The sequence below is a fragment of the Morus notabilis genome, unplaced genomic scaffold (assembly GCF_000414095.1).
Source record: "Morus notabilis unplaced genomic scaffold, ASM41409v2 Scaffold329, whole genome shotgun sequence".
Classification (NCBI taxonomy): domain Eukaryota; kingdom Viridiplantae; phylum Streptophyta; class Magnoliopsida; order Rosales; family Moraceae; genus Morus; species Morus notabilis.
Genome location: NW_010358084.1, coordinates 1,563,768 through 1,586,708, shown reverse-complemented (window position 1 = coordinate 1,586,708; position 22,941 = coordinate 1,563,768). Strand labels below are relative to the sequence as shown.

Genomic DNA, 22,941 nt, shown 5'->3' with positions numbered 1-22,941 from the left:
TAACAAATTGCTTGCTCACATAGAATTTTTTTTTTTTGACAATTTTAATTCCTCACACTAAAATATATACGAATAATTTCTTAAATTTCTAAAAGATAGTCAGGTACAAATTCGCTTAGTAACTTAAGTTTTATGATTTTAGGGGAAAAAAAAACTTTTGTTTAATGAAAATAGTTGCTTTAAATGCAAAATCTTCTAGTTTTATCTTTAACAACAATTAGAGAATATTTTGAATATTTAATGTAACTATGCCTCAATGAACTTGAAACGAGCGACAACTTAGTTATTACTTATTATGCGATTAGGACGCCATCTCTCTGTCAAATATTAGAAATCCTTAACAATTTTAGTGTCAGAGACTAAAAGGTCAAAAAAATAAAAGTTTATATACCAATTTGTTAAAATTAAAAGTTTAACAGAACTAAAATGACATAATACTTATTATTTAGGAACTAACTGAGTAATAACGTGTGTGTGTGTGTGTGTGTGTTTTTTTTTTTTTTTTTTTTTAAATGGTACCCTTTCAATCTCAAAAGAAAATCAATATATGAAAAGATAAATTATGATCACGCATCAGCTTCAATAGAAAATATATGATAACCCTACTTAGTACTTCATAATAGAAAGATTTAACTAAATCTATCGAAAACATTTTCATAGTGTGTTTTCTACTAAAAAAAAATTTCGGTTTTTAACTCATGCCCTCTAAATTAGTGGTGATTTCGCATTTTCGTTTCTATTTTTTGATTGGCAATTTCATCCCATGAATTTCAAAAATAGGAGCAATTAACTCCAAACGTTAACCGGGGTTAAATTTTAAATGGAGTAACTATTAATTTTTAGCACATGTGACCTTTTAACTTCTCATATATAATTAGTTGACACTTTTTCCTTAATATTTTCTTTTACAATTTAATCCTTAAATTAGTTATAGAGTTCCTAACACTTTCAACTCCCAGAAATTAAGAAAGTATACCCAAACCTTATAATAAAAAATCTGGAAGACTGGTATTGAAAACCCAAAAAAATTTCATATTATTCCTCCACTATAAAATATATTTGGTTGAGCAGGTTGAAAATCACTCTATTATACGTTTTTTTAGTTACCTAATATATAATATGAACGAGTTTTTAATTTTTACGTTTTCATAATAGTTACTTATTAAATATAAATTATTAATGATTTGTTGTGATAAAAATACAATCTCCTTAAATGTCATAAATTTTTTAATTAACAATCCAATTAATTAAAATTATCATATCAATATATTACAACTAAAATAATGTACTCATTAACGGGTAAATATAATATATTATAGTAGCCATTAAAATCACACTTATATATATATATATATATATATATATATGTATATTTCCCGCTAGTGTCCGACTCGCGTTTCAATCTTTTACACGTCGTTTAACAAAATAACATGCAAAACATGATTGACATGAGGAGGGACAAATCTCCATGTATATTCCTTGCAGTATAACCCTGTGGCTCTTCAGCCTATAGATTCATCTTTATAAAATGCACACAACCGTGCCTCAAACTCCAACCAACCACAGCAAAGTAAAATGGAATATTTAGCTCCTTTTTGGGCTCTTTTCACCTTCTTGTTATCCCTACCTTTACTGACCTTTATCTCAAAATTAAAGTCCTCTTTCCAAAAACCCATTTCCGAAAACTTATTCCGGGTCCCAAACCATGGCATATCATTGGAAACCTAAACCTCATTGGTAACCTTCCTCACCAATCCCTTCACAAACTGTCCCGAAAATACGGTTCCCTTATGCAACTCAAGTTTGGCTCTGTTCCTGTTGTGGTTGCTTCTTATGCAGAAATGGCGAAACTATTTCTCAAAACACATGATCAAATCTTTGCCTCTAGACCGCAACTCGCGGCGGAAAGTACACCACTTATAACTATTCCAACATCACTTGGGCTCCTTATGGACCCTATTGGCGTACCAATTGTTGGTTTTCAAATTGAATTCGGATGCGGAACCGTATGATTAACGGATAGTGTATAACAAAAATTTTTATAAAATCTTTGAGATGCTTTATAGATTATATTAATTTATACATGAATAAATTAATTACATTAATTTATTAATTAAAAACTCGAATAAGAATAATACCTAGTGACCGAGTAATTAGGATGATAATTTCAGTTTTTTGACCTCGAACAATTATCGCTCTAATGCTTTGTTTAAAAAACCCGAGTATTTCTCGTCAATTTCTTGAATCTATGAAGACATAAAGAGCAAAATGAAAAGTTTAGAATTACGAAACTCTAAAATCAAACACTCAATGATAATTAATTGAGAATTAATAAGTTTTGCCTAATTGAGCTTCTCAGCTCGAAAAGACTCGAGTCTTGCGAGTACATTCGTGTTGACGAAATGCGAGCTTTTATGTCAAGACTTTTTGCTTTGTCAGGGAAGCCTGTTGTGCTAAAAGAGCAGATTTCTCGCGCCACTCTTAGCGTTATGAGTAGAATGGTCTTGGGAAAGAAATGTTTTAGCGAGTCGGGAAGTACCGACGAGGCGTCGTCGACGGTGAAATTAGAAGAGTTTCAAGAAATGTTGGACGAGTTGTTGGTGCTTAGTGGGGTGTTCAATATTGGGGACTGGATTCTGTGGCTCAGATTCTTGGACTTGCAGGGTTACGAGAGAAGAATGAAGGCTTTGAAGAAGAGATTTGATCGGTTTCATGATCATGTGCTTGGAGAGCACAGGGCAAAGAGGTTGGGAGTGAAGGATCTTGCGGAGGAGGACATGGTGGATTTGCTCTTGGAGTTGGCTGAAAATCCAAACCTTGAAGTTAAGCTTAGTTATGACAACGTCAAGCGGTTTATTCAGGTATATGTGTGTGTGTGTGTGTGTGTGTGTGTGTGTGTGTCATAGCTATGGAATTTTTGCCCCCTTTTAATATAAGTTTTCGCCTCTCTAGAAGACCTTTTAGGTCTTGGAAAGATTATAAGACACCTGCTTACTGATTGAAACGCCGATTTATACTTTAAGAGATTAAAGTTATCATGTTAACTAGTGACGTAGCCAATATTTTTTTTTTTTTTTTTTTTTGGAGGTATGGTGAATCAAGATTTTTAGTTAAATTTACAACGCAACTATATATATTTTTCTTAAACTATTATCTCTCTTATTGAATTCACTTTATCTTTTTTTTTTAATCTATTTTTACTCGAAATGAAATTAAGTTTGTAAGAGAATTTAATTCACTTTATAAAATATAGAGTCCTAAATATTATGTCTACATATAGTGATTAAAAAATTGATTTTTGGTTGGTTCGGGATTTAAGGTTTGAAATATAAGTATATTTAAACGTGAATTGCGGATTACATTAAAGAGAGATAGAGGAAACACGAGTCTCATTATGATCTTTTTACTTGTGTGCCAATCTAAATGCAGGACATAATAGCCGCTGGCACAGACTCTTCTGCATCAACTGTAGAATGGGCCATGTCGTAGCTGCTAAAAAATCCTTCCCTCATCGACAAAGCCACAAAGAGCTCGACACAGTGATCGGAAAAAAACCCATGGATTTCAGAACAAGACCTCCCTCAACTTCCTTTCATAGAGGCCATTACCAAAGAGACGCTGAGAAAACACCCAGTCGCAGTTCTACACGCGCCCCACCTGGCTCTCGAGGACTGCCACGTCGGCGGCTACGCAAAGCGACACCTGTCTTCATAAACGCGTGGAGCATGGGGAGAGACCCGTCGGTGTGGGACGCACCGGAGGAGTTCCGGCCGGAGAGGTTCTTGGGGAAGGATAAGGGCATTGACGTGAAAGGGCATTGTTTTGAGTGTTGGTGCCATTCGGGTCGGGTCGGAGGAGATGTGCCGCGTACAGTTTGGCAATGAAGTTGATAAGTTCTAGTTTGGCCAACTTGTTGCATGGATTTAGTTGGAAGGTGGGTGGGAATCATGAGAAAGCTAAGGATTTGGGCATGGAGGAGCTTTATGGGCTTACGACCGTCCGAAAGTTCCCGCTTGTTGCGGTTATGGAGCCCCGACTTCCTGACCATCTTTATGTTCAGTTATAAATTTGATATGAATAGGACGTTGCTGCTCTGATCCCTTGTTTTGGTCTGGTTTGTTCTTGTGATCTTTTCTACATATGCAATGTTGTGATCATATATATAATATATATATATACATAACGTGTCGGTACTAATGACACTAGCTACCGTTACCTATTTGTGTGTATTATTACTATTATGATGGGTATGGTTGGTAGTGATTTTTGGAGTTCAAAATCAATTCTCTAGTCATCTATAGTTGAAATTTGTGTTTGGTAAAAATTATAAGAAGTGATTCTTAAAGAATTTTTGAAGAATTTACAGTTTAAATCAAAAGCAGCCCGAAGGCAACTTTGACTTTTAGATTGTGCAGCAATCACCTTTAAGTATAATTAATGAAATTTTCATAATATCCATAATACCCTTGGAATCAATACTTGTATAATTACAGTTTATCAAATACTCAGCTATTTTTTGTAACAACTGTTTTGTTTTTCAACACAGTTAACATCAATTTTTCTAAAATTTATAGTACTACCAAACTGGCCCGATGTGTGTGTGTTTCAGTAAAGATGGCCACAGACCAAAATTTGCTCGTGATTAGGTCTAATGATACAAATAATCATAAACTGATGGAAACTAATATCTTATATATGGACTAGTCCTCCACTAATTTGTAAATGATTGGGCTTGTTTTCCATGTGCCATTATAATCGACGGAAGAATTAGTGTAATTATCTTGTATTGAGTTGTAACAATTATTATTTTGAGAACTAAAAATCAGTTTTAAGCATATGACAATAAACAACTCTCATACAATCTGTCATGAATAATTATGTAATTAATATTGAAAGACAGATCAATAAATGACTATCATTTTTAATATGAATAATAATGAAGATGTTCATGCATGACTGACAGTCAGTTACGATGAAATGACTCATATTAATAGAAAAACGACAGATGCGCATATTATTATTCATATTAAAAAGATAGTCGTTTATTAACATGTCTTTTAAGATTGTTCATATAATCATTCTTGACATATAAGCATGATAGTTGTTGAGGTAAGATTTCGTACCTCATCTCTCACCGTACACATGGCAACTCGGGCTCCGGAAGGTCACTAAACGAGTCACCGCAACTCCCCGAGCAGGCAGAATTGATTGGTCAACTGATCAACTCCACCGGTCCATCCCATGAGTAGATGAACAACCTTGGTCATCAAGTTACGAGAGAATATCCTCAAGACATTTCTTATATGAGATTTGGCAACAGAATCAGCAAGAAAATGAAAGAAATCAACTGCTCCAGCCAGAAGAATTAATGAAAAAAAGGTCAATGGTCAATTTATGCCGTAAACAACTCTCTCACTTGACGGAATTGATTGTCTTCCACATAAGGAAACTATGGGCGCGTTTGAAACTCGTTCCAAAATGATTTTATTTTTTGTATGAAAATGAAAATGAAAACGTTTTCAATCTCAGAAAAAAATCATTTTTAAAAATGTGTTTAGTAATTTTATCAAGAGATTGTTTTTAGTGTAAAAAAACCCATTAATGTCTCTCTTTCTCTCTCTCTGCTCGAGATAGGAGAAAACAAAAACAAAAAATTAAAAACGATTAAAAGTCATTTTTCATTTCTCTTTCATTTTACACTAAACTAAAAAATCGTTTTCATTTTCATTTTTTTTGTCTTTATTGCGCCAAACGCCGTTTTAGAAACGTTTTCATTTATTCTTTCTCAAAAACGTGAAAAATAAAAACGGAATCAATTCTAAACAGGACCTATATCTTCAGCAATCAGGGTACAAAGAGGCCGGATCAACTCAAAATAGACAAGAAACCATGATTGACTGATCAACTATGGACACAACCAGTTAATGAAAGTCATGCAGCGCCCAAAAAGGAAGGGAATATCACAAATTGAAGGCCATATTATGCAGAGAATCAGGAAAAAACTAGCGGAGCCTCATCAAATATAAATACAAGCATTTGGACACAGTTCGGCATGCTTCTATAGCACACAAAAGCCCCCACGCTCACTTACAACATTTTTTCTCTATTATATAATGTATTTTCTAACATACATTTCTCTCTCTTATCCCGTTCTCATCAGAATGATTCTTTGTAACGCTCTTCAACAGTCATAGTGAAACCACCGGAGCCCTACAGTGGACGTACTCTGCATTATCAGGGGAACCACTATAATTCCTTGTGTTTTTTTATTGTTTTCATTTACTTTCACGTTTACTAACGCCTTCGTTCTCATAGCAGATTATTTTCACCAATCGATGACTCCTAACTCATGTCATTGGCCAATGATTTCTCTAATTGTAGATTTTACCTTCTACATAGTCGTTATTGCCATAAGCTTAAAAAATAACTTTTAGTTTCTAACATAGATTCAATATAAGAGAATTACGCTAGTGATTCAGTTAATTATGAAAGAAAAATCACCCCACAAAAGTGTTGATGGTAAAAAAAAAAGGCCCCTACATGTACATATTATATATTTGGAATTGATAAAATGGAAAAAGACAGAAAACTGTTTAAAAAAAGTTATAAACTTGACACGCAAATAATTTCTTGAAGGTGTGTTATTTTTGCCTCCACTAAATCGAAAATTGGCTTCCAAGTATTCCCGCTAAATGCCCTCCAAGATACCAAAAAAAAAAAAAACCAGAAATCTTCTGAATAATAAAAAATATATAAATTTGATACGCCAATCTTCTGAATATCAAAAATTGATGATTATTCCAAATATAATGTGCCTTCTTCATAGTTAAATTCGTATCTGTTGATCAACAGACGCATTCATTTTGTGTGTTTCAACAATCCTGTATCAATAGAATAAGCATCCTAAAAGCACAATTATTTCCCAATGCTCGTTATATTGAAATTGTACACTTAATGCGTACATTTAATACACGCAAAAATTTTGTTGTTGCACTTATTTTCCTTTAAAATTTCCCATGTGAAACTATTGGTTTTCAACCACCCAAAATATTGCAATCTCCCGGCACATCTTTCCTATTCAATATGAGTCTAGCGAAAATATTCCTACGTACTTATGATCAAGAGATGTATATAACTTAGAAAAGTACAGGTCACAATGACTCTTAACATTAAAACTTTCAATTATTATATCATTGCTTTCGTCTTTACTCAAAGCAGGTGAAAAAACAGAATCAATATAATACCACATTCTCTGTGCGGTGCTATACAATGACGGATCCAGAATTTTAATTTTAGTGGGGCACAAATAAAGATGAAATCTATATAAGATAAGGACTAAAGGTTTGTTTTTTAAGGGTTTCTTTTAAGTATTTTTTTAAACTTAAAACGAAGGGGTTAGAATTGTGAAATGAAATAAATAAGACACATGAATTTTTAGTTTTCTTTTTTAACGTAATATGTGTGTGTATATATATATATATATTCTTTTTTTTATCAGCATAACTTAACTGTTAAAGGAAACAAAAGAAAATAAGAAGAGAGAGAATACATAATGAGCAAACGAAAAAAAACAAACTGTAATAAGCGATAACAAGAAAATGTGACATCATGATTTTATTTTTGAAATGACAAAAAAGCCTTCAAATAGCATTAAACGTAAGGGTGCTCATGGTCTGGTTCGGTCCCAAACTGTTAGGTTTTGGAACTGGACCATTAATAACGATTTTCAAAAATCTAAATTAAATCAAACCATTAATAAACTAAGACCGGACCGGACCGTTCTGAAGTAAACCATTAACAAACGGTCCGGTCTCGTTAAATCTTGGTTTGGACCGTTATTGCGTATGTGTATTTTTTTTTTAATAAGTAAAATCATATATTTAACAATACATATCATTTTTTAAAATTAACATCCTAAAAATTACGAATAAAAATAATATGTAGTCCTCAACAGCAGTCCATAACTATTAAACAACAATATGCAATCCAAAATAAAAGTCCACAATTAATAATAATACAATCATCAAAAGTCTAAATCTACAATTAATAATAATACAATCATCCAAAATCTAAACGTAAATAACAAGGTTGCCCAAACTCTTAAAGGTATGTGCAAATAAGTGAAGTTAAAACTACGAGTTTTGACTTAATTTTATCTAAATGTTTAGATAAAATTTTAAATTGGACCGGACCGTTAAAAAAGTGATTAGGTCTAATTTTAAACCATTTCTTAACGGTTGTATGTGGAACCAGACCGGCGGTCTGGTTTGAACTGGCCATTTGATCCAAACCGTCGACAGCCTTAATTAAACCTGAGCATATAAAGCGAAAGAAGAGTTCTTCAAAAAAAAAAATAATAATAAAAAGAATAGCCAATTGAAGAGTGACACCTGTTGAAAAGTAACAAAAATTTGGAAGTAAATTTTTTCCCACTGGACCTTAATTGGATCCGTGACTGGTACTATATATTTTCCTCTGATCAACTTGCAATCTTTATCACTACATAATTGCTCTTCCTTAATGCGACGAGACTCATGCCTCTTGCTAATTAACGAAAACATTATAAACTACTTAAACGTGGTGAAAACATCAATAAAGTAGAAAATATTGTACTACTAGATAGTGGGATTGCTTTTCGGTACCTCAATAATTCAAAACTTTCACGTGCATGCAACGCTGATGAATTATATATAAATCACTAATCTTTTGCATTCCAGTACTATAAATAACAAGAAGCCCGCCCCAAACTTTGGCACACCATAGCAAAATAAAATGGAATTAGCTCCTTTATGGGATATTTTTTGCTTATTGTTATCCCTAGCTTTATTGATCACTTTTGTCCCAAAAGTCCTCTTTTCAAAAACCCATTTCCAAAAACTTATTCCGGGTCCCAAACCATGGCCTATCATTGGAAACCTAAACCTCATTGGTGCCCTCCCTCACCAATCCCTTCACAAACTGTCGCAAAAATATGGCCCCCTTATGCAACTCAAGTTTGGCTCTTTTCCTGTTGTGGTTGCTTCTTCTGCAGATATGGCGAAACTGTTTCTCAAAACATATGACCATATCTTCGCCTCTAGACCGCAACTCGCGGCCGGGAAGTACACCACTTATAACTATTCCAACATCACTTGGGCTCCTTATGGACCCTATTGGCGCCAAGGGCGTAAGATTTACCTCGCCGAGCTTTTCAGCTCGAAAAGACTCGAGTCCTACGAGTACATTCGTGTCGAAGAAATGCGAGCTTTTATGTCGAGGCTCTTTTCTTTGTCAGGGAAGCCTGTCGTGCTAAAAGAGCATCTTTCTCGTGTCACTCTAAGTGTTATAAGTAGAATAGTGTTGGGAAAGAAGTACTTTAGCGAGTCGAAAAGCGAGAGGTCGATAGTGACACTAGAAGAGTTTCAAGAGATGTTGGACGAGCTGTTCTTGCTTAATGGGGTGTTCAATATAGGGGACTGGATTCCGTGGCTCAGATTCTTGGACTTGCAGGGTTATGAGAGAAGAATGAAGGCTTTGAAGAAGAGATTTGATCGGTTTCATGATCATGTGCTTGACGAGCACAAGGCTAAGAGGAAGGCAGTGAAGGATTTTGTGGCGAAAGACATGGTGGATTTGCTCTTAGAGTTGGGTGATAATCCAGACCTTGAAGTTAAACTTACTTGTGACAGTGTCAAGGGGTTCCTTCAGGTATATACGATTGACTGTTTTTTCGTAATTTTTAGTTCTTTAAAAGAAGACATCTCGTTTGGGAATATTTTTAAAAGGAAATTTTCGAAATTGGTATTGAAACAGTTTCTAAATTTGATTTTTTTTTTCAGAAGAGATTGATTTACGCATGAAAGAGGTGAATATACGTTTAGTTATATTTTATAATAAAAATTTAAAAGACTTAATATTGTAACGTTAATTTTCGAATGTGAAAAAGCGAAATTATGAGATTAAGACTTCTTGTTGTTGTAATATTGCAACGTTGATCGCTCCTTAAAAACAAAAACAGAAAAAAGAAAACGATTCTATAGCGTTTTCTTCTATTAATTATCTTATTAATTTTTTTGCCAACCTTAATCTAGGACTTAATAGCCGGAGGAACGGACACATCTGCAACGACGGTTGAATGGGCGATGTCGGAGCTCCTAAAACAACCAAAGCTAATCGACAAGGCCACCGAAGAGCTCGACAGAGTGATCGGAAAAAACCGATGGGTTTCAGAGAAAGACATCCCACAACTTCCTTACATAAACGCCATCATGAAAGAGACGATGAGAAAACACCCAGTCGCAGTGTTACTCGCGCCCCACCTGGCTCTCGAGGACTGCCAAGTCAGCGGATACGACATCCGCAAAGGGACACTTGTCTTCATAAACACGTGGAGCATCGGAAGCGACCAGTCGGTGTGGGACGCACCGAAGGAGTTCCGACCGGAGAGGTTCTTGGGGAAAGCGGGCAAGGACATCGATGTCAAAGGACAATGTTTTAAGTTGTTGCCATTCGGGTCGGGTCGGAGGATGTGCCCGGGTTATAGTCTTGGACTGAAGATGATAAGCGCAAGCTTGGCCAACTTGTTGCATGGATTCAACTGGAAGTTAGGTGGGACTAATCAGACACCTGAGGATTTGGACATGGAGGAGCTCTACGGGTTGGCGACGATTCGAAAGTTCCCGCTTGTTGCGGTAATGGAGCCCCGACTTCCGGTCCATCTTTATCATCAGTTCTAAGTTTTGCTCACTTTGAATGATCTGTTTTTATTTTATTATATATGATCTTTAATTTCCATGTAGTATTGTGATCATGATTAATGTGCCGCTAGTCACGCTACTGTACTACCTATTTCTCGATACCATGATAAAAGAAAATACTAATGTCTTTGTAAATTAGATGGGGGTTATTCCCCATAAATATTATTTAGCATTTTAGCTTATTCAAATCAAAGTTTGTGTTTGATTGTGCATATTTGAATTATGATTTGAGATAAGAATCTTTTTTTAAGTTTGTGTTTGAGTGAGTCAAACTTAAATTTGTATTTAGATAGTATTTTAATAAAAACTCAATGGTGATGAAAAATTTTAATAGGGTATATGGGTGGGATTTTATTCGTCTTTTCGTTGTCAAAGCATAGAAAAAAAATCATCTCAATCAGGATTAAAACGAAAAAGTTATAGCATTTTTAAGAATAGAAAAAATACTGTTAATTAATTTGAGTTCGAGTTTCTAAACTCGAGTTGAAGGGGACACTTGAACTTGAGTTTTAGTCCCAAACTCGAGTTCAAACTTAGAAGAACATAAACTTGGATAAAGTTGAAATTCGAGTTGCATTTTTTTGAGTTTTTTAGGCAGCCGAACACACCCCTAATGTTTAGAGGATAAATTTCCAGTTATTGGATTATGTTTGAGCATTTTTGTTTAGGAAGAATTCTTGTGAGAAAAGAATGATAAACCCTAGAGTTATGTTGTTTATGATGATAAAAAGAGATGAGAAAGATTGTGATTTGTGTTTGAAGGTTGAAACAACGGATAAAATAAATTATGGTTAGCTCGAGAAATACGGAAAATTAGGCAGAATTCTGATGAAATTTAGTTTGAGAATTTGAACTAAACCTGATTGCAATGAAGAATAGGATATGTGTAAAGGAAGTTGATTCAGTGATTAGAAATGCATAGAAACCTAAAATGATGAAAATTCACAGTTTTGGACCAAACCCGAAAACTAGATTATTGACCCGGAAATTGGAATCCTGTGTTGTTTTGGGCTAGAAAACTAAGATAAAAGCTTAGTTTCAAAAAGTGTCCAACACTAAGTTGAAGGAAATTTCGTTCTGAACAACTTTTGTGAATAAAGTTTTTCTCAAAAATGAATTTAGACGCTAGTTTTGGGCTAATTTTCAAACAGGTCCATGATGGTGATTATTGGTCAAATATGCAGTGGTTTGGAGCATGATGTTGAGATAGGAGATATTTCGGTCCAGATACCGAACATAAGAATTGTAGACCTTTTTGAGTTAAATTCTATTGCAATTATTGGTCTTAGATTGTAAATCTAACGATTAGAAATTTATATAATAGGATCGGTAGACGATCGAAGTCAGAAAGCTTCAGGTGACTCGAAGGTCGCAATATTAGCGGGACTTCTGTAAGTATCAGTAATTTTTCTTGTCTCTGACATGAATGAACTTATTCCTCCACGTTGCACAAAAATGTGCATATTGTGAGATCTGTGTATGTTAGAATGTGAATTATGCTTTTGAATATTTTGTGACGTGATGAATGTTCATATGGACTCATAGTAGACATAGAATTTTGATCTGTGACAAAGTCAAAGTCTAAGTGTAAGTCAACAAAAAAGTCAAACTTTTACGCAAAGTCAATTTCATAAGAAATTAATAGAAATGCGTAAAAAAGTAAAACAATATTAAAATTACTATCATAATAAGAAAAGATGACAGTAAGATGATGTACACAGAAAAAATGATAAAAGAAAGGAAGAAACAAAAACTGTTTGTACCGGCCTCCGCTAGAAAGGTTATTATAAAACCATGAGTGAGTTGATTATTTTGAGCTCATCATTGGGAATGTGTGCAACAGTATGAAGTAAAAGCTATGAAAATAAACAATGCAAGAACGAAAGATGTAAATGTTACGAAAGTCGTTCGGAATGTTAGAAAATAATACGAACAACATAAGAATGAAAATTGAATGAAGTATGAAATGAAAGAAGAAAAAAACATAAAACGATAAATGTTTTAGATGTATAGAGTACATTAGAATGTATGAAGTGGATGCATATATGGGTGTGCATTATTGGTTGCATTTATTATGACCTACTGTTACTTGCTGAGCGAAAGCTCATTAAGTTTGTTCGTATTGTAGGAAGCTCAGGTGAGACACTGGCTCCCTGAAACTTGTTGCTGGGCATACAGAGAGGATGAAGTGGTGGAGTGTGGGCAAGTGGGTGATGGACACACTACGGATTTAAAAATGCTGTAATATGTGTATAAAGTAAATAGTATTTATGGATGTAAGAGTAAGTGAGTTATGTAATGAATGTAAAGTTTATGAGACTATGAGGTTATGCTTAGCAACCTTAAAATACAGGATATGTTGATGTACCCGAAAGGCTATTATGATAATGGCCTATGAATGATGATGGTATGCGAAGAATAAATTGAATGTATGACCATGTCTAGAAACTGATTTTGAAGTTTTATTTCGACAAGGCAAATACTATTTATTTTACTATTGAAGGAAAAAAAAAGTTAGCCTAAATTTTGAGAGTTCATAAATCAAGAAAGATAAAAGTTAAGAATCGAGTTAAGTATGAATTTAGTAATGATGATAAGAAATAAGGGTCGTCACACTCTTAATCCTCAATTTGAGTTTGTGAAGCACAAAAGATTGTGAACATTAAAAGTTCCAATTAATTACATCATTATGTTGATGTCAAAGGTAAACCATTATATAAAAAGTGTACCATTATATAAGTGTCAAGTTGAGAAGTAATTTTATGTAAGAGAAAATACTGTAATAAAAGTTTAAATTCGAATTGTCGAGTTGAAAAGTAATTTTATGTAAGAGAAAATACTGTAATAAAAGTTTAAATTGTAATTCGAAGCAGTAAAAATTTCGCATATTACTTTCTCATTCATATATTCCATATTCAATTTGAGTCTATAGACTAACGACTCCATTCGCCGCGGGAATCCAATCATTGGCCCACAGTACAAACTGATCAATTCTATAGAATTCACCCTCCACGGTTTACATATTCTTTTGGCTTAGTTTGGTAGTGCTGTAAATTTTTAAAAAAATTATTTTTAGTTGTGCTGAAGAAACAAGTGGCTGTTATAAAAAGCAGTAGAGTGTTTAGTAAACTATAATTATAATAGCTGTGCTAGTTCCAAAATCAGTGCAATAACGTTTCGTAAATTGTGAAGTTAAATTACTGTGGGTAATTAAAATGATTAAAATAGACATGATATGAAATATAAATATATATAATTGTTTCTAGTATTTAGAAATGCTTGTTTAACTTAAAAAAAAAAACATAATGTTATGATTCTGTGTTTTATAACAATAAATTTATGATAATTAATTCTTTTTTTTTCATTTCTTTATTCACAATATAGTTACAACAAAAAAGAACACTAGTGAGTAATCAACATATACAACAAAAATGTACATTCCGCGTTCAAAAATTGGTAGAAGCATTGAAAGAATTAAATCGTGCTCATTAAACTTGTAACAAATTGATCTCGTACTTCATCCATTTCTTGTGATAGTAAAGCTTGATTTTCTTTTACATTATCCTTTGGTTGATTCTCTTTATAAACGAATAACTTGCTTCGTAAACGAAAACACCTACAATAACTATGTTCCTCTGCAATTGCAGTTAAGATTTTAAGCTTGGTCTGACCATCGGGTGCCTTGGCAGATAATTTATCCACCAACTGCAAAAGCAGACAATAAAATTAGCAATAAACTACACTTCTACATTTCCAGCGTCTACTGCCATTATTTGTTCACACTGATTTTCCATATAACAACTATCCATGAAAGTTGCATGAGACGCACAAACTTACCATGCGATTTACGTCACAATTTGGACGCAATTCGATAGCTATAGTAATAAATTCCTTTCCATATTTTACTGTTAAATGCTTCCTGATATCCATTAGTTCCGGTATATCTGCACATCTCGGAGATGTAAATATTACACTTGAAATTGCTTCTATCAGATCAATCGAACAGTTTCTGGTGGGGAAAAAACGAATGAATGAATGAACATAACGCTATTGACAAAAAAAAAAAGAACAACTAACTGACAAGACCAATTAGTAACTGAAATAACTATCCACCAATTACAAAAAATAGCTATGCTAAACACAGGTTGAATTTTTTCACCAACAATCTCCGGTGCTCTGGAAGGAACACGCATTAACTATAAGAAGCATATTATTTTTTTTATCTCTAATTAGGGATATATGTCTACATAGAAGATGAAGTGAATGGCTAAACACACATTAACTATACAATTCTGCTTACTCAAAATTGTGTTTTTCACACTTCTAGCAAGAACAATATTTCACTTCTTACCAAAATCATAAAATGGATTGATTTCACTTCCATTTTCTTGGAAGCCATTCAGAAATGCAACATCATTTAGAGAACAAAAAAAGACTTCAATTCCAACCAATTAACTATATCCATGAAACAATTCCAACCAAATAACAGAGCACCATTTCAAAAAAAAAAAAAAAAAACTTCTTGCAAACATATATATCCATACACACACACATATATACGTACAAACACAAACACTATCCCTTGAAATGTAAACTCACTCTAAAATAAAAAAAAAAAGAAAAAAAAAACAAGAATCAATTTGTTATCATTTTTCATAATCATACTCAAGGAAATGCAATCAAAGTTCTTTATCTCTATCTCTCTCTCTACTTTTGCAATTGTCTCCAAACTCCACCACTTCCTTCCCTTTTTCCCCTCAATCTCCCACCCATGAACCTGCCAACGCCGCCGCCCTAAGATTAGGAAACCCCCCACCAATACCCCGCAAGATCAGGAAATGCAGAGCAGAGCAAAGAAATGAATTTTTTTTCCCAAAATCCATCAATCAAGAGAACAATCCGGTGATAACACACAGAATAAAGCTGGAACAAACATTAACTCACATGTTGATAGAATCGAATAAAGAAAAAAAAACCACTTACGGTGAAAACATAAGCAAAATGGAGAGAAACGCAGCCAGAGCTAAAAATTTCCGTGAAAACATAACCAAATCAGTTTAAACGAAGATCAGTCGAGTACTTACAGTGGCGATACTCTTGGATCTGTTGAGCTCTAACCGGAAATCCAACAATCAGGAAACCCTACCCACCACAGCCATGTCTGACCGAGAGAAGGGAGAGAGAGTCCGCCAAAACTTCAATCGCATGCATTAAAACCCTGTCAAGCACAGAGGGAGAATGAGAGAACAAAGAGGGAAGAGATTGATTTCGGGGATAGAGTGGGAGACGAGAGAACTCAGGAGTGAAGAGAGAACAATACCTGGTAATGGTGTGGGATTATTTTCATTCAACAGGAGTAAATGGGAAATAACGAAAGTTTCATTAAACTAAGCTTGTAGATTGCCGCACAATCTACAATCAGAAGTAACCTAAAAACTACTTCTGATTTTGGCCCCAAATTATTCAAAAATCCTTTTAAAATTATTTTTTCTTGTTTTTACCAAACACCACCAACCAGCTGCGACTATTTAGAGAATTCATTTTAGCCTCTAATAATCTCAACAAACTAAGCCTTTGTCTTTGCTGAAAAGCAGTTTACCACTTTTTCTCTATGAGGTATTCTCCTCTCACTCTACATGCATGTAATTGTCACTTACCTAATAATTGCACTCCCTTGTGCGTATATGACAACGTGACTCACGCCTCTTGCTGATAAACCAAAAATATATACTAAACAAGTTGATCTCGTGAAATAAATTAGCAATTATAATCTTCAAGTGGGATTAATTTAACATTTAATCAACACCACGCAAATCTGGATCATTGGGACAAATATCCACTTCTGGGGGGCCATATATATATATATATATATATGATCGCCTTTAGCTATACATAGAAAATACTAGACTTTTGGATGGTGGGATTGCTTTTCACTTTAAAATTCAGAAACCACACGTGCATCGCTAAAGAATGATTTATGATTGATCTCTTATATTCCGCAATATGTACCCAACAAGCTTGCCCCAAACATTATTAACACACTATTATAGACGGAACTACTTTCTTTCACACTTTTATAAAAAGCTTTGTTTGATTTTGAATTATTACTATTTTAACGTAATAAATATCACTACGACAAAAAGTCATTTGCGGCGACTCAATATCGTCGTAAATACGTAATATGTCGTCGTAAATACTGCATTTTTGATGAAATGTCGTCACAAATTAATCGTCGTAAAAAATTAGACGCAAATGATATATTTGCGGCGACAAAGTTTTGAGATGTCGTCGTAAATATATTTGCGATGACAGTCGTCACGAATAAGTCGTCATGAATGTTCCGTCGAATATGTTATTAATGATGAAATGTCATAGAGCATTTGCGACGACATAGTGTCGTCGCAAAAGTGTTTAAAACCTTTTGCGACTTCACCATCGTCGCTAGTAATGTGAACTATTTACGACGACACCGTAGAAATGTTGTCGCAAATAGTATTTTCTTTATTTTTTATTTTTTATATGTGTTGATTAATTATGTCTGAATTTTACTTTTTAATCTTGAGAATTAGCTTTGATTTGCGAATTTATAATTTATTCCTTAAAGAAAATTGTCAGTAACTATAGGAAAAAAAAAACCAAAAATTGTGGGAAATAAAAAAAAATTGTTGTGAGTATAAAATCCTAGCTCCGTCCTTGCAAATTGTAGCTAAAAAAAATGGAATTAGTGCTTCCTTTCTGGGCATTACTCACCTTATCGCTATCCCTAGCTATTCTGACCACCTGCCTTTCCAAAATCATCCTCTTTCCAAAAAAAACCCATCTCCATAAATATCTTCCAGGTCCCAAACCATGGCCTATCATTGGAAACCTAAGCCTCATTGGTGATCTTCCTCACCAATCCCTTCATAAACTCTCCCAAAAATATGGCCCCCTTATGCAACTCAAGTTTGGCTCTTTACCTGTTGTGGTTGCTTCTTCTGCAGATATGGCGAAACTGTTTCTCAAAACATACGACCATATCTTCGCCTCTAGACCTCAATTCGCAGCCGGAATGTACACCACTTATAACTATTCCAACATCGCTTGGGCTCCTTATGGACCCTATTGGCGCCAAGGGCGCAAGATTTACCCCACCGAGCTTTTCAGCCCCAAAAGACTGGATTCTTACGAGTACATTCGTGTCGAAGAAATGCGAGCTCTTATGTCAAGACTTTTCGGTTTGGCAGTTCTCACGCCACTCTTAGCGTTATAAGTAGAATGGTGTTGGGAAAGAAGTACTTTAGCGAGTCGGAAAGTTCTGAGAAGTCATCGACGTCGACGTCGGTGAAACTAGAAGAGTTTCAAGAGATTGTGGACGAGTTGTTCTTGCTTAATGGGGTGTTGAATATTGGGGACTGGATTCCGTGGCTCGGATTCTTGGACTTGCAGGGTTATGAGAAAAGAATGAAGGCTTTGAAGAAGAGATTGGATCGGTTTCGTGCTCATGTGCTTGATGAGCACATGGCCAAGAGGAAGGCAATGAAGGACTTTGAGGCGAAAGACATGGTGGATTTGCTTTTGGAGTTGGTTGATAATCCAGACCTTGAAGTTAAGCTTACTTATGACAATGTCAAGGGGTTCATTCAGGTATATACAATTGGCTCCTTTTTCGTAATTAATTTTTAATTCTTTTTGCCTTCAGTAACTAAATTAATTGCGACTGAATACATTTTATTTTTTAAAATATCGTACTGATCAGTTAAAAAAAATGATGATTTTATAATACTTCTTGACTCCACTACGTACTGTACGTAAGACAACAATTTGATAATTATATATTATTCTGGGAAATGTTTATGACGTATGATTCTGTCTGTTCTGCTCGCTGCACTGTGGAAGTGGGTGAGAAAAGTTAGCAATACTTTTTTACCTAATTTTATCAATCTAAATGCAGGACTTAATAGCCGCTGGCACAGACTCCTCTGCATCGACCGTGGAATGGGCGATGTCGGAGCTCCTAAAACAACCAAACCTCATGGACAAAGCCACCGAAGAGCTCGATAGAGTGATCGGGAAAACCCGATGGGTTTCCGAAAAAGACATCGCGCAACTTCCCTTCCTAGAGGCTGTTATCAAAGAGACGCTAAGAAAACACCCTGTTGCCGTGCTACTCGCGCCCCACCTGGCCATCGAGGACTGCAACGTCAATGGCTACTACATCCGCAAAGGGACGCCGGTCTTCGTAAACGCGTGGAGCATCGCGAGGGACCCGTCGGTGTGGGACGCGCCGGAGGAATTCCGACCGGAGAGGTTCTTGGGGAAGGATAAGGACTTCGACATCAAAGGGCAACGTTTTGAGATGTTGCCATTCGGGTCGGGTCGGAGGATGTGTCCGGGTTATAGTTTGGGAATGAAGATGGTAAGCTCTACATTGGCCAACTTGTTGCATGGATTCAGCTGGAAGTTGGGTGGGAGTTATCAGAGAAATGAGGATTTGGACATGGATGAGGCTTACGGGTTGGCGACGATTCGTAAGTTCCCACTTGTTGCGGTTATGGAGCCCCGACTTCCGGTCCATCTTTATGATGCGTTCTAAATTTGGTAGCTCTGATGGATTGGTTTTTGTTTTATGGTGATCTTTTCCATGAGTGTTGTGAATATCGTAATAATATTGTGTCAAGTACTTTTGTCTTGCTATTCTTTTTTTCCTAAACTCGATTCCATCTCTTTATTTGAAACTGAAACATAGTAATACACCAAAGACCAACTGTGGGACGCAGTGGCGGACGGAGCTAAGATTATATTTTAGAGGAGGCATAAATTAAAAATGTGAAAAATTTATCAAAATAATATCAACTACTAATACTATTATTAGTTAGAGCACATTTGACACACATGCATATTAATACATGCATATTGTGCCTTATAAAGTCTTAGCACTATAATAGTTACAGGTACTTTTACGCTTAGCCGTGCTCTTGTGAATGACATAATTAAAATGAATTATGCGCTCGATAGAGAAAATATGTTTAAGAGAAAATGATAATTGAGAGTGTTACTTTTAAAAAAAATGCTTAGGGACGTATTTGAGAAAGATCATCTAAATTTTTCTCATAAAGCTCACTTTTGATATAATAAAGATCAGATGAAATAATATTTTAAAAGGGACAAATTTAGAAAAAAAAAAGTTTTAATTGGAATAAATTAAAGAAAAATAATTCAATTAGGTATACTAAAAAGTAAAGAATTTAATAGGAAAGAACAAAAAAAAAAATTAGTTAAAAACAACTAGTTAAAAACAATATTTAGATAATTTTTATCAATAAAAGGGGGCATATATAAAAAAAAAAATTGAGAATCTGTAGGATAAAGTTTTAAAAACCAAAAATTTTCCCGACCTCAACTGCCTTCGCAATGGTGGAACGTTTAAGTCAGGACCAAAATGTCACTCAAAATAGGATTAACCATATATATATATATATGGAAAACAACATTATCTGTAAATATTTATCCTATAAAATGAAAGTATCTTAGCAATGACCACTACAAGAATATTGATCTTTTGCTATCAAAACGTTTTGCTATCAAAATTATTTTGGTAGCGGAATCATCCATTTTAGCTACTAAATTTTGATAGCCGAATGTTAACGTATTTCTGCTACCAAATTTGGTAGCCAAAAGTGACGATTCTACTAACAAAATTTTTCTTGGTAGCGGAAATTATGGCGCCAAGACTTTTTAGCTATCAAAATAAATTTGGTAGCAAATATTATTGTTTTTGCTACTAAAATTTTAGTAGCAAAAACGTATTTTCAGCTACCAAGAGCAAAAAATAATAATAATAATAATAATAATAATAATAATAATAATAATAATAATAATAATAATAATAATAATGATGCCAAGACATTTTGGCTACCAAAATAAATTTAGTAACAAATACGTATGTTTTTTTTTTAGTAGCAAAAACATATTTTCCACTACCGAAATAATTTTGTAGCCAAAACATATGGCACCAGACAAAATTTATTTTTCACCATGGCCTTTTTGCTACTAAATTATTATTGTTCGCAAAAATTGAAGATTCTGCTACCATAGGTTTAGTAGCTAATGACAACATATTCTAGCAAAGGGTTTTTTAGTTGCCAAATATATTTAATAGTACTTTTTATATTAAAAAATTATTTTTTTATTATACGTGAAATGAATAAGTAAATAGAACTATATTATGAGATTTATAAAAAAAATTTCTTTTTAATATATAAAGAGATGGTTTTTAAGTGACAATGTCATATATCACACAATAAAAATAGTGGTAAAATATATTTTAAAAATATATATCTAACTTTGCACTCAGTTTTCAACTTCAAAAAATGAATTTAGTAGCTAAATATGTCGTACGTTTTGCTACCACAATTTAGTAGTAGAATAAGACTTTTTGCTACCAAATTATTAATTTGGTAGTGAAAAGTTGTCTTTACGCTAGTAAATAAGATATATAGTTGGTAGTAAAATGTTTTTAAAGTGTAGTTATTAAAATTTGCTTATCTTTTTATTTGCTAAAATTTTTCATCACATTAAGTGAAAATGACTTACCACATAGGCATTATAAGTTGTATTGATTTACATTTTATTAATTAAGTAGTATACTTATACTTTGTAAATAAGCATATGCATTGTAACTAGTGTGTGAATGTGATGCATAATATATATCTTATGAAGTAGCCATATATAAATGAAATTGATCATAATTTTTTTAATTTATACTATTATAGTATAAAGGGGAGATTGTTTTCAAGCATGTTTCACACAATAAAGATAGTATTGGGTAATTTCTTATGGCCATTATTTTGATGTTTTTTTCTCCTTAATGTATTTGTTGTTATTTTAGAAAAAGAAAAGGAACAAAACAAAGCTTTCCTGTGTTTAAGATATGTTACTGCAGTGTAAAACTAATTGAGAGCAACGTATATTGAAGCAAAAACTAAATAATACATTAACGTCAGAAACATTATAATTTATAACTTGATGAACAACAACCAACTAAAATCATGGTCCTTAACTTGTGCCATGATAACAAACATGCATAACAGAAAAACAACTTCCTAAAAACTAAGTACGACTACTTTGAATGATTCAAGATAAATAAAAAAAGGCTTCATCAACGTGGCAACTCATCTAACCACTTCTGGAAACATGGCAGCCATCCTAAACACTTGTCTAACAGTATTTATGAAACATGTTTATTATATGTGATGGTTTTTTGTATGAAATTTGTATAGTGAATCGGTTGTGAGTATTGTTGGGTTGATATATTGGATAATGGATTGATTAATGTACTAGTGGAATGTGTTTGATGGGTGTTTTAGGCCAATGGGTTCTGATGGTATAAGGAAGTAAAGGTTTTATAGACTATTTGGTGATGGAGGATATGATTGTAGTTATGGGGCACGTTGATTTGAAGAATGAAAACTAACTTTTATTATATTGGTTGCTTATCTCTAGTACAAGAGACTCTTATAAATAGCTAAGGAAGTCGGTGCAACTACTGAAATCCGACGTTATGAGTGGTTATAGTTGATTGATCTAGAACATTCTATTAGCTATTATTTGTTTCTAGGCTTTTCTTTAATTGTTTTAGTGCCTAGAATCTTCGGCTATTGAACAGATATTTTATGACATTTTATTACAAATATATGACTCTAGAGAACTCTAGCGCAATGAAGAAATGTGCAGCATTTTTATCAATATGTTTGAGGATGCTCAGAATTGCAAATCAATGACAAATGAGATGACAGGTTAATAAGATGGAGAACGAAAGTAAAATACAGGATGATTGCCTAAGAAACGAATAAATGGATTATTCGATCAAAAATTGAGCTCAATGCACTTACTGTTTCACCATCATCACGAGTTGTTCCTGTGGAGTTTATATAAATATATATTGGTTCTTTAGGATCCATCCATTGCAGATACATCAATTCCACCACAACAACTTCCGTGTCAGTGATGCATAATTTTTTCTTTGAGTTTTGAGTCTTTTGGCAAAAAAATTGACTCCTAATTCTTGTTGTTGATAACAATTTGCGTGGCTAATTTGCTGATAAGTGAATAACGTCTACTTTGTAATTGTATTGATTTAGTTTGTGATTGTTTGTGATTAGGCCTACTATGGACAAAAGTTGGATGCGCCTTAAGAACCGCGCCTTAAGCCTATGCGAGAAGA

General features: G+C 33.9%; 1 protein-coding gene, 1 long non-coding RNA gene and 2 pseudogenes across 2 annotated transcripts; 3 read left to right on the top strand and 1 right to left on the bottom strand.

The window, feature by feature from the left end:
- Positions 1-1,439: 1,439 nt before the first annotated feature.
- On the top strand, positions 1,440-4,066 carry LOC21410021 (annotated as a pseudogene).
- A 4,683-nt stretch (positions 4,067-8,749) lies between these two features.
- LOC21410019 (flavonoid 3'-monooxygenase) lies at positions 8,750-10,797 on the top strand. The gene is made up of 2 exons (XM_010091863.2): positions 8,750-9,687; positions 10,071-10,797. The coding sequence occupies exons 1-2, from the start codon at positions 8,773-8,775 to the stop codon at positions 10,713-10,715; spliced, it is 1,560 nt and encodes a 519-aa protein (XP_010090165.2). The 5' UTR covers positions 8,750-8,772; the 3' UTR covers positions 10,716-10,797.
- A 3,385-nt stretch (positions 10,798-14,182) lies between these two features.
- Positions 14,183-16,221, bottom strand: LOC112090342. Its single transcript, XR_002901617.1, has 4 exons — positions 16,057-16,221; positions 15,821-15,954; positions 14,574-14,745; positions 14,183-14,441 (listed from the first exon to the last, which is right to left on the bottom strand). It is a non-coding gene; the product is annotated as an uncharacterized LOC112090342 (long non-coding RNA).
- Positions 16,222-17,451: 1,230 nt separating this feature from the next.
- LOC21410017 lies at positions 17,452-19,311 on the top strand (annotated as a pseudogene).
- Positions 19,312-22,941: the final 3,630 nt, after the last annotated feature.

Bases quoted from the DNA above. Each gene is read 5' to 3' on its own strand.
- LOC21410019 (XM_010091863.2), top strand. From the start codon at position 8,773: ATGGAATTAGCTCCTTTATGGGATATTTTTTGCTTATTGTTATCCCTA. The intron at 9,688-10,070 runs GTATATACGATT...ACCTTAATCTAG, and splicing joins GTGTCAAGGGGTTCCTTCAG to GACTTAATAGCCGGAGGAAC.